General features: G+C 44.4%; 1 protein-coding gene across 4 annotated transcripts in view; it reads left to right on the top strand.

Moving 5' to 3' along the window:
* Nucleotides 1-12,350, top strand: part of FLNB (filamin B) — an 88,361-nt gene that overhangs the window by 41,572 nt on the left and 34,439 nt on the right. For all 4 annotated transcript variants that reach the window (XM_064723658.1, XM_064723654.1, XM_064723657.1 and 1 more), the window contains 9 exons: nucleotides 750-847; nucleotides 1,723-1,870; nucleotides 4,985-5,103; nucleotides 5,837-5,914; nucleotides 6,669-6,831; nucleotides 8,104-8,301; nucleotides 9,992-10,129; nucleotides 11,257-11,383; nucleotides 11,918-12,054. In XM_064723658.1, coding sequence (XP_064579728.1) covers nucleotides 750-847; nucleotides 1,723-1,870; nucleotides 4,985-5,103; nucleotides 5,837-5,914; nucleotides 6,669-6,831; nucleotides 8,104-8,301; nucleotides 9,992-10,129; nucleotides 11,257-11,383; nucleotides 11,918-12,054 — 1,206 coding nt within the window. The remainder of the gene's footprint in view (nucleotides 1-749; nucleotides 848-1,722; nucleotides 1,871-4,984; nucleotides 5,104-5,836; nucleotides 5,915-6,668; nucleotides 6,832-8,103; nucleotides 8,302-9,991; nucleotides 10,130-11,256; nucleotides 11,384-11,917; nucleotides 12,055-12,350) is intronic.

Raw genomic sequence — 12,350 nt, 5'->3', positions numbered from 1 at the left:
GACAAGAGCACAAATGCTGGCTCCTAAATGGAAGAAAGGATTGTTCCCACGGCAAGTGCCAACAACCTTTCAGCGTCAGGGTGCAGTGGGAGACTTCATGTCTTCTCCTGAAGTAGGTTTGCAGAGGGAGCACAGAGCTCCCTAATTGAACACACTAATTGAAACGTCAGTTTAGCAATCTGAGACTGAGCTGCTTAAGGCAAATAATTTGAAGTAGTGTGAAAAAGGCAGAATTTCCTCACTTTAATAAAACAGCCTTGCTAGTGGGATTGCAGGTGCTCATCTAATGCAATCTAGGCTGCTGTGGCAAGTGGTTGAAGTGTTCTTTACCAAATATGCTGCAAGAGAACTAGTGAAGCATAAAGGATGGTAGATGTATTTGTGCTAAATTTAGAGTGGTTTCTTGCACAAGTTACCCAGAGAGATGGTAGATGTCCCATCCTAGAAAACATTCAAGGTCAGGTTGCACAGAGCTCTGTTGAAGATCTCACTGCTCATTGCAGGGGTGGTCTAGATAACCTTTAAAGATTCTTTCCAGCCTAAACCATTCTATGACTCTGCACTGATTATTGCCTTAGAGTTGTTTCACTAAGCAGCACGTGCTTGTCTTGTTTTGGCTACTTCTGCAAAGCTCTGATTGTCTTTCTGCAGAGCAGTGTAATGCAAGGGGATCTAGAGTTCATACTTGATTTCTTCAGCTAGAGAAGCCCCTTGGCAGATAACACACAACAACTGAAATGTGCTTGCAGGCTTGTGCCCTGACTGGGAGAGCTGGGACCCGAGGAGGCCCGTGGACAACGCTCGGGAAGCCATGCAGCAGGCGGATGACTGGCTGGGTGTGCCGCAGGTAAGGCCGCCAACCTTGGGCTGCCCGTGGGGGCACAGGGACCAGCTTTGGTCTTGTCACTAGCTGGAGTTGAAATTGAAGAAAGCAGGTGAAGCTGCTTGAATGCTTTCAAAAGTTACTCTTAACTCATGTAGAGTTGCCTGAGAAAGGGTGCACTGTAATGAAACACACCATTACATTTCAGAGCTCTGGTTGTATTTGTGTAGGTGTCTCTGCTGAAGAAAGCTGCTGTTGCAGCACGTAAGGTAGGAGGTAAGGGCCTATGTGGTGGTGTCTGACATCTTAGTCCATGGAGTGAATTTGTTTTCCTGCATTGAATTCCACAGAAGAAAAACTTACTGGCTTAGGAAATCACCTGCAATGATAATGTTCAAACAGAGAGCAATGTATTTACAAACTGGATTATTTTCATGCTGATAAAGTTGGACAGAATTCCAGAAGTCTCTGAAGCAGCTTGTATTGTGGAAGCAGGAGTCACAAGTTTTACTTTGCAAGCCTTGCAGTTCAGAGCTGTTGCATACAGAATTATGAATTACTCACTTTTTCAGTATCAATTATCCCCATGTCACTTTCCAAGGGGAACATAACTGCTGTTCTCTTGCCTTGGTACCATTAAGCTTGTTGCAGTCTCCTGAGAACCCCTAGTAATCAAAGCAGAAAAAGCCCCCAAACCACACTGGGATAATTATGAGCTTCTTGATTTTCTTGTCTGAGATAATAAATGATGTTGTGTGTATCAAAGGGAAAAGAAGTGTAAGAAATCCCATTAGCATGTGGGAGTTTTGAAATCTAAAGTCTGTGTCATAGTTCTGTTTCTGTGTTGACCTGCGGTAACCAAGCACTGGTACAATATGCTTAATTGCACTGTCTTTCAGGTTATTACCCCTGAAGAAATTATCCACCCTGATGTGGATGAGCACTCTGTGATGACTTACCTGTCCCAGTTCCCCAAAGCCAAACTGAAACCAGGAGCTCCTTTAAAACCTAAACTGAATCCAAAGAAAGCAAGGGCTTACGGCAAAGGTGAGGACTTGGTGAGCTGAAGCTGCACAGAGCAGTAACTCTTCAGAAAGCTGGGTGGGGTTTTCTGCTTATGTTGAACTTCAGACCTACTGTAACTAACTGACTTCAAAGTTTCACTTGTATACTCTTGGTGTGGTGCCTGGTTTCAGAAATACATGGATATAGTCCAGAAGGCACTCCTAGTTCTAACATGTAAATTTCCCAGTCTGAACCTGTTCTGCAAGCTGCCAGACTCCCATCCACAGCTGGAAGAAGTAGCATGATATGGGGCTAAAACAACCTTGGTGTGGAATTCAGGCCAGCAGTATTGCTGCAGATGGGTGATGATCTGGCAGTGACTGCTTCTTGTGATAAAGCACTCCTTAAAAGAAGAAAAACCTCATCACCTCACTGTCTCTCTGGCAGGCTCTCTGTAGAGACAGTTTTCCATTTCCCAGGCTTGATGTGTGTTAGAGTGGGGTAATTCTAAATTACTTACTTGAATCGATAGTGTTGAATACTTTGCACATGTACAAAGATGGGTTGGTAACCCTTGAGACATTAAATAGTGCTGAGCCTTGTTAGCAAGGCTGTATTTACTGATTGGAAGGACTGAAGGCTGAATTTGCTGATTATCCATAGATGCTTAAGCAACTGTAGATCTCTGTAGGCATTCTTATTTTTAACTGACCTTTTAAATTGATAATTTAATATAACTATTGATGAGGTTCTGTTCTAGATGGGTGCACAGTCACAACTGAATAAGTAACAAATTTTTACCTTTAATATGGTTGGCATGTTGGAAAGCATCTCTTCAGCATTACACTTGGCTCTCCATTCTGCCTTAATTTTTTTTTTTTTTTTTTTTTTTTTTTTTTTACATCTCTGGGCTGCCGTTTGTCCTTCAAGACTGTTGGAATGAGTGTGTTTCAGAGTTGGATATACAAAAGTGAAATGGAAAGAAAAAAATTTTCCTTATTTTTTTTTTCTGGTTCTCTTATTTGCCTGGATTTTTTAAACTTGATTTTCCATTGAAACATAACTAGTGGAATGAAGGGACATGGACTTTATTTATGCACTTAAGAGAGTTGCTACAGTCAGAGTGGGTTTAGCACCTATCCAGCTTGGGGTTGATGTTCTTTGTTGGCACCTTCCACAGCAAACCACAATACACAGACACATTTTTCAGGTCCCAAATGTGTAAATGACTGATCAGCCTGCCTCAGTCTGTCAAGTCTGGCTTTAGTCATGTTTATATTCATTCAAAAAATGAAATTACTTTGTCTGCTTTCATGTGTCTCTCGAGCCTTTGTAATGAAAATTACTTTAGAGTGAGTGGCTCTTCTTGAAAGATTGATGCTTTCATTAAGTTAATTGCCAAAACAGAGTCACTAAATATACTAATTGATAATTTTGACTGCTATGACATGTCAGAAATGGAAGGTGACTCCAGCAGCAAGGGGCTCAGTCTTTGACTGAGCAGGGTCTTTTGGACAGGTGAGAAACAGGTTTTCATGCATCCAGGAAAAGATAACTGCCAAGTGCAAAGTGGGTCAGTCTTAGCTCTTTTTATTATCCTTTTTCATGTAAGCTGTTCATAAGCTCCCAGCAAGAGTCTTGGCTGTAGCACACCACCCTGAGCACCGTGAGGGTTTGTGCTGAGGACAGCCATGGGTAGAGCTGGTGTGAAATGAGCCTGCAGAGGGGATGTACAGGGTTGTGTAGGTCATCAGTGGTTCTAGGAGTTCTCATTTAACCACCTAAAGCAGGCCACTGATAAGATAGTGAAATCTAGACAAATGAAGTCTAGGCTAAGAAGGTTCTGCAACTAATGGTGTCCTGGCTGAAATGGTCTTCAGAGGAGGATAATGAGTCCTTCTTGTGCTTGCAGAAGGCATGATAGTTAACTTGAATGCCATATCCTAGTGCTTGTCTGATGGACCGGAGAGACACACAGCAAATTCGCAGCAGTTTCAGCTAGATGATAATCTAGGGCTTAGTTTGAAAGAATGAATATGTCAATTGTTAACACCTTATCAGAATGCTCAGATTTCCTAGCAAAAACATGGTCTTCCTTGCATTACTCTCAAGTTACTGTTTTCTGAAGATAAACAAGTTCAGGAATTCTGTTGTTCACAACCACTTCCTTTACAATCTATCAGACGTTGCACTTTCCACTAATTGTGCTGTGGAGCTGGAGTGCCCATGGTTGTATGAATCAGCCAGGGAGAAATTGCCTTGGACGGAAGGGTATGGATGTGTTTGGGCTAGTCTGGAATCAGCAACTTTGGGAAGTTCTTCCACCCACTCAGTCTGACACCACCATGACAGATGTCATGACCTGGGACTGTGTACAGGGAGATGATGAAAGCCTGCTGGTAAATGCATGCTGTAGCAGGCCCTGTGCTGGGGAATAAGGAAATTGATTAAAAGTTAAGTGGAAACCACAAGAAGTAGCAAGATTTTTACTGTTTTAAGAGGTTCCTGCATGCCATTTGTACAGTGTACACTGGCCAGGTAGTCTGAGCAGATTTCAAAGGACAGTAAATCTGAGCAGTATCTGTACTGCTGGATTTTGAAAATGGAGGAAGATGGGGCAGTACAGGTAAAAATTGTCTTGCTTTAAGCAAGTCTTTTACTTTTGGCTCTAGAGTAATGGCTTCACCTAAAGGCTTCCCAGAATTTCTCTCCTGCCTCTCTAGTCACCCCTCCCATGGTGCAAGACCTGTGTGAAGAGAGCAGCTCCTAAAGAGCAGCTAATGCTCATATCCCACTTGCTGTCAGCATCAGCCCTACACTTGGCAGCAGTGGGAGTGACCCTCAGTGCCTCTCAGGATAACTGGTTTTCACCTGAATCCACACAACAGCTGGGTTCCTGACTTGGTTAGACATTGTAAGATGAGTTGAGTGCTGATGATTCAACCAATTTTTGAAAAGACTCGTACTATAAGAGAAGGCCTTACTGTGAACATCATGCTGTGGGCAGAGGGTAAACACATGATGTGCGGAAGTCTGGGGAAACTGATTCTGATGGCTTGCAAGGGAGAATGGGTTGGACAGCCTTTGGGCAGCCTCCAAACTGTCTTCCAGGTTTTGTGGCAGCAGCTAATGTGCTGTTCTGTATCTGTGTCACAGGGATTGAGCCTCATGGGAACATGGTGAAGCAGCCTGCCATCTTCACAGTGGACACCATCAGTGCTGGGCAGGGTGACCTGATGGTCTTCATAGAAGATCCAGAAGGAAACAGAGAGGAGGTATGTATGTTAAGTGTCTTGTATGGAAAAGTCAGATTGGTCTGAACGCTGTAGTTTCTGCGGTAACCTTCATCTTTCACAAGTGAGTTCTTGACAAATAAGTAATCTAAAAAGAAATTGCAAAATACAGTTTATCTGAAGTGCAAGAAGCCTCAACTTTTCTTCATAATTGCCTTGAAAAACAGTCACTACCTGCAACTAAGCAACACAGCTCCAGTGTCCAGTAGTTGCAGAGCTTTAGCTTGACTGGCCAAGTACACTCTGACCTGCTTTTAGATAACATACATCAGTAAATCACTGTCTGCATTTACTCATTCTGCAAGAATGGCTAAAGCAGCTATTTAGATGCCATGAATCATTTTGAGTTAAAATGCTGGTTTTAATGTTTATAGAAACTTCTCATCCAAGTGTTCCACTTGATCATGTTACAGCATTCCAGAGAAATACAGCTGTACATTGGACTTACTGTCTCCTCACTCTTGGCCTGCCTCAATACAGCAATTAACAGCAAAGCAAAGGGCTGGCTTGGGAAGATGGTAGCTTGCTTCCCCTCTTGTAAAGACAAAACCAATGGGATTTTTTCCATGTGAGAAGAGGGGGATAGCAGGGATCCCTGCTTTCACAGCAACAAGAATCTAACAGTGCTGACTCTGGAAATAGATGACAGTATCAGTAAAAAGTTCAGCTGGTATGTGTAGGCACAGCTTGATGAGGGATGTGTTTTCTCTCCTAGGCGAAGATAACACCGTCCAGTGACAAAAACAAAACCTACTCAGTACAGTATGTTCCAAGGGTGACAGGACCTCACAAGGTGAGTTTTGTGTCAATAATCAGTATTCTCTTGCTAGACACACTGCTCTGCTGGTTGTTAACATGAGCCCCTGAGGGCTCCCTGTTCACTGATGGGTAAGAGCCAGCTAAGGCATCCTGAAGAAAAGTTAAATTGATGTGGCCTTCATTCTCCATCTGGCTTTTGGGCTGCTCCCTTTGCAAGGGGATTGGGAGAAACATGTGTGTTTGGGTATCAAGTGCCACAGCTGGGCCACTTTGTGCAACTCACAAAGCCAGTTCTGTGGGTTGTCACAAGAAATGCAGGTGAAAACAGCAGGTTGTTTCTGTGAGGTATCTCTTTGCTGATGGTACTGTACACTGTAGGGATTTTGCAGAGAAAGATTCCCTCCCTTTGTCCCTGGATGCCCATAGTCACAGGTTTATGATGGGTGATCCTGTAGGGTGGCTGGTCCCCACAGCCAGCCTGAAAAAATAAAATGCAAGTTCTGCTGCCACTTTATTGCTGGATGAAGATGTACCTTATATTAGCACATCCTGATTCAAGCTTCCATGCTGGTGTGCCTGACTCTAATCAATGGAACTTTAAGAAGGTGGCAGCAGTTAGCATGGATCTGATGAGGGTTGTGGGACAGATGGGTTGTGGGACAGACTTTTCTGAGGGAAAGAGTCTTTGTGTTAGGAATGCAGGTGCTTGACCCTGCACTTAGCTTTATGGTGGTGATCTGAGCTCTCCCTCTGCCTGATGGGTCCAAGCTGATGCTGTCTGTCCCTAGGTTTCAGTCCTGTTTGCTGGGCAGCACATCTCAAAGAGCCCATTTGAAGTGAATGTTGACAAAGCCCAGGGAGATGCAAGCAAAGTGACAGCAAAAGGACCAGGACTGGAGGCAGCAGGGAACATTGCCAATAAACCTACTTACTTTGACCTCTATACAGCAGGTAAGCAGGATGAGTGATGATGGAAGTCCTGCGGTGTCCTCAAATGTGAGAACCTAAGGCCTTGGAAAAATAGCTGTAAAGTGGATGAGGAGTTGTAGCCCCATCAAACTCACAGGTGAAATAATAGCTGGGCTGCTCAGAAGGCTTCAGCTGTGTATGAAATATTTGAAGTGCAGAGCTGAGCTGGGGCAAGAGGCTGCTAATCCTGACCCAGAAATTTGCCATGAATTTGCTGGATGGCAGCAGTCAAGTTCCTGGCTGGTTTCTTTCCCCAGCTCATTTTGAAGAAGAATGTGACATGTTGAACATAAATGTGAAAGATAAACTGTGAGCCAACTGTAAATGTGTAGTGGATTCTATATTTAGCTCTACAGAACCTGCTGCAGTGCTACTTTGAGTTCATACTTCAATGATGAACTGGTTTCAACCTCTATTGTAATTATTAGAGGGTTACTATCTTCATTAGGGCATCTCCATCAATTATTTGTTACCTGCTATTAGGCCAATGCTGTAGCCTAGAGGAATGAGTCAATAAGATGCTACAAATGTTAATTCGTTTAGAACAATGTGAAACTACTTAGGGCAGTTACTTGTAGCATTTAAACACCAAAATATGCTGAGTAGCATATTTGGAATTGCCTTCTGCCTGAGGGAGCTTAGAAATAAAATTAAATGTGGTTATAGTGAGGCAAGTATTATGTTCAGCCTCTAATTGGGAGAGGGAGTGGTCTGAATCATGTAAAGACATGTCTGGCCTCTGAAAGTGTATAGAAAACTGTTTCTGTTGTATGATGAGTTGAATAAGATGTGAGAGGAGCAGGTGTCTGAACAAAAGTGAATACATATAGTCCAGCAGGGAGAATCCCTGTCAGACCAGCATTCATTTGTCTCCAATCTCTTAATCTAAACCACTTCAAAGCTTGAGAGATTGAACTGACTGGTAAAGCTGTGGGCTGATCTGTGATAGAGATGCTACAGGGTGGTGTCCATAGGGTGACCAGGCTGTATGTATATTCAGTGCTATGTTGTGAAACCCTGTGGCTAGAGCAGCAGAGCCCTGTCAGTTTGACTCTGTGGAATGCCACCATGCTGTCTTGCCCACTTTCTGCTCAAATGTTTGATTGCTGTCAGCAAAAGCTGAACACAGAGGCTGTGCTTAGAATTGGCAGCAGAGGATGTCTGGCTGAGCCCAGACAGCTGGTGGTGGTCTGAAACAGGGTGCCTGTTGCTGGTGGGGAAGCCAAGGCTCAGCTGGGCTTGTTTCCTTTGCAGGTGCTGGTGTGGGTGACGTGATTGTGGAAGTGGAGGATCCTCAGGGAAGAAGCCTTGCTGAAGTTGTAGTGGAAGACAAAGGCAACCAGGTCTACCGTTGCACCTATAAACCTGTTCAAGCTGGTCCTCACATTGTCAAAGTGACTTTTGCTGGGGAGGCAATTCCCAAAACTCCTTGCACTGTTCTCATTGGAGAGGGTATGTTTTTTAAAAATGCATACAAATGTAGATGGGCACTTTTCTCCTTGGATGTGGTCACACAATATGCTTGGATCATGCCTTTTATATTCTCTGTACCTTTCAACGTCTTGGTCCTGTTTCAGTGGGTCACCTGAATACTCTCAGAGTAAACTAGTGCTCTCTAACAGTAATATGGCTTTTGTTGCTAGTTTCCTTTCTGCCTAGACTTACAAATGTTGAGCTACCCTTTGAATTTTTTTGAGTTATTTATCCAGCTATGCAGTGTCTTGCTGTTTTCTACCCTTGTTCCTCAAATGACTATATTTACTGTTTTCCTTCTTAACGGACACCGAATTTGCTTTCTGTTCCATCCTTACCTGCTCCTATGCTTTTAGATCTCTGCTCATCTCTCCTGAGCTACCCTCCATTTGTGGAATTTTGGACTTCACTGCTAATGGCTTCATAGTTGGTAAGAGGTGTGCAGGATGCTCCGTCGTGTTTGCTCTTTGTAAGCTTCTAGCCTGCAGCTTGTCCCAGCCAAAAGGATTTTTGGTTTTGTTGGGGTTGGGGAGGAAAGTTGCAAACGAACTGAAGCTTTGTGTGACCCAGTCAGTGAAACTGGCTTAACCACAGGCTGCCTGACGCAGCTGTGTGAGTGCTCTGCAAGCTGTTCCCACTCCACGTCAGCCACGCTCCTGTGTGTTCCACTGAGCTTTCAGAGCTGGCAGATGCCACACAATCCCCACTCACACCGGCCGGTGTAGGACACAGGGTGATGTTGGCTCCTGCAGGGGGGTGGGGGGAAAACCTATAAGCTGTTGTATAATGAGTGAAAACCTAACAAGCTGCTTGGCAGACTTGTGCTCCTGCTGTAAGCACGGCATGCTTGAGGAAAATGCGTGTTTGGTTTACAGTGCTGGGAAGCTGTGGTTGTTTGTAAGTCTCTTCAAACCTCTCAGGTCTTTGGCGTTGAAAACCTCATGACAGCTGGGATTGTGTAATGAAAACTATTCCTAAGTGTGCAAAATTTCTGTAGCCGCTCTGCAGGCCCAGAAGAGTGCTTGGAGTAAAGAGGCCAAGAGAAGCCTAAGCCATGTGTAACCCTCCTGCCCCACCCTGCTTCAGGCTGCAGAGGCCTTGGTGACTTTGCTTCTGTGAAAGTGTGAACTGTGACAAGCAAGGGTGGTTTGATGTGACATCTTTTAACGAAGCACAGGCAAAACTCAGCTTTGCTAATAGCAGTTATCCCAGTCACGTGCTTCTGAAGGACCAGCAGAATTATACTGTTCACTGGGGCTTATCTGCAAAGGGACCCTTCACCCTACGCTGCAGTGGGCCTCAATGCAAAAGGCGTCAGGAAAGTTGTGTCTATGGCAAATATCTCTATGTGATAGCTGTGTAAAAGTCTTGTATTGATAAGTGGCTATGAATTGGAAAGCAGAAGGGCTTCAGTGTTTGCAGTCATTCTAAAAAATGGTCTTGGACAGGGTCAGTGTTGCCTGGTGGCACTGACTGCTACTGCCTAAAAGCCAGGGGGCATAGACGGCGCTGGTCAGACTCACATCTGTCTGCCTTAGTGCTGTAACCTTCTGCTGAAAGCTAAGCTGTGGTTGCCCTGAGTCAGTGTTAAACTGAAGCTTGTCCCAGGCTGGCTAGGCTGGCTATGTTGAGATCAGAGACAGTAGTAATGCCTGAAGTTCCTTTGCAGCCTGCAACCCCAGCGCGTGCCGTGCCACTGGCCGAGGCCTGCAGCCCAAGGGCGTCCGTATCAGGGAGACGGCCGACTTCAAGGTGGATACCAGAGCAGCAGGGAGCGGAGATCTTGGAGTGACTATAAAGGGACCAAGTGAGTGCTGGGGTGTATCTGTGCTGTGCATGTGTTTTGGAGAAGGGGGAGGAGCAGAGCCTGGGAAAAGGAAGAGCAGGAAGGAGATGGTGTCCTGATGGAACTGATGGGATCTGTATAAAAAGCCAGACTTCAGAATGGTTTATCTGTGTCTATTGTGGAGGTTTTGATCTGCAGGGCTGGATAAGATTATATCTGGTTTTAGTTCTTTCCGTTTTAATGTGTCAGTTAGCAAAACTGAGAAAATCCATGCATCTGCCTGCTGTGGCCTCCAAGCTTTATGGGTACACATTGCATCTTCATGCAGTCTGTGGAAGCAAGTCACACACCATGGTCTCTGGCATGATGGAAATCCTGCTCTCATAAAGCTGGGAATGGCTCAGAGCTGTATTCCTGGTGGCACTAGCTGCTTAGGCACGCAAGCAGAGGAGGAAAGGACCCCATAGGCTGACAGAGACCATCTATGAGGATCCATCCCCAGGTCCCTTGGTCCTGAGCCCTGGATGTGGCCCTCTGCCTGGGAGGATGGGAGCACAGGGGCCGCTGGCCCATGTGGCCGCCAGCAGCAGTCCCTGTGTGGTACTCTGAGCCCGCCACCTCCCCCTGCCTGGAGCAGCATTCAAAGGTGCATTGTATTGCCTTCACCTCCTCCACACACACAGAGCTCTGACTGTGTGGCTTCGTCAGGCTGGGGGGAAAAAAAGCAACAGACATATCAATGTAAATTTCAGCGTATTAAGCTTTTCTTCCTAAATTCTTCATCTTGAAGAAAATGAAAAGTAGGCATTCCCTGCATACTTGTGGTTACAAAGTCTGACAAATGTTAAGCTTTTTTGTTTTAACATATGACATGCATCATACTGCAGACTAAGAAAATAAAACACAAGGGAACTTATTAAGTCTGGTAACTTAAAATACTTTCTGCTGTATTTCTTCTGGAAGTGTTTGCTGTCTTTGTCCTAGAGGGCACATAGAACTAACTTCCCTTATAACCTGACCTTTTTTTTTCTGGTGGAAGAAATTTATTCTTGCAAGCTAAAATAAATACTAGAAAACATGAACTTGTCTGAGTAATTGAAAGCAGGATGGAAACTGTTAAATTCAATGCTGAATTGATCTTTCAACAGAGGGCTTGGAGGAGTTGGTGAAACAAAAAGGCTTTATGGATGGTATATATGCATTTGAATATTATCCAGCCACACCAGGAAAGTACGTTGTCACCATTACATGGGGTGGGCAAAACATCCCAAAAAGGTGAGTCAAAAGTAGCTTTTTGGGCATTTTTATGTCCTTCAGTGGGTTGTGTAGTTGATAGGCTTTTAAAGCAACCCTGACCTTTGAAGAAGAACTGGGGAGACAAGTTAGTGGCAAGTTGTTGTTTTAACTTTTTGTTTTTAACAGCCTGGTTTTGGGCTGCAGCAGCTTGACAAAGCTCTGAAGGGTGACTTGTGTCAGTCTTTCTAACACAAAATCATTAATAAAAAACCTAATAAAACATGGTGGATCATGCAGCTTGGACTTTGCTGTAAGATTTTGAAGGACTCTGTTTCAATGTCCACAGCTATAGCAAGCAGAGCAAGTATTTGACACTCAGGATTTGTGGTGGAAGATGGTGATGGGTTGGATGACATCTCTGCTAGAAAAACACTGCTGGGCCCTGTGCCACCACATGGTAGCATCTATTAATTTGGAAAATTCACTGTAGACCCTCATTAAAATGCCTGGGGAAAAACATAGGTGCTGTATTTGTCCCCATTTCTAATATCATGCTTTGTTTTTCTCTGGTAGCCCCTTTGAAGTTCAGGTGGGTCATGAAGCAGGTCCTCAGAAAGTGCGAGCCTGGGGGCCAGGACTGCACGAGGGAGTTGTGGGCAAGTCAGCTGACTTTGTGGTGGAGTCCATTGGCACAGAAGTTGGCTCTCTTGGTATGTTACTGGACTGAGTTTCCCTGAAATATTTGTATCTTGCAATGCTAGCAGTGAACTCACAAGAAACAATAGGTTTCCCAACAGTAAAAACCATGTCTGTAAGACATTGTGGTCTAAACACTAACATCTATAGAGTATCAAAGGCATGTCCTAGAGACAGGAGTGTGTGTGATGGAGAGTGTTAATCTGTGGTTTTGTGGGATGAGATCCAGAAGGGAATGATGGATGTATGATCTCCTGTACTGCTGAAGAAGGGTCACTGAGAGATCAGGCATGTTTAAGGCTAACAAAAA

Source organism: Zonotrichia leucophrys, chromosome 12, assembly GCF_028769735.1.
Source record: "Zonotrichia leucophrys gambelii isolate GWCS_2022_RI chromosome 12, RI_Zleu_2.0, whole genome shotgun sequence".
NCBI lineage: Eukaryota > Metazoa > Chordata > Aves > Passeriformes > Passerellidae > Zonotrichia > Zonotrichia leucophrys.
The sequence above is the reverse complement of the archived record's forward strand: the minus strand, read 5'-3'. Positions and strand labels throughout refer to the sequence as shown.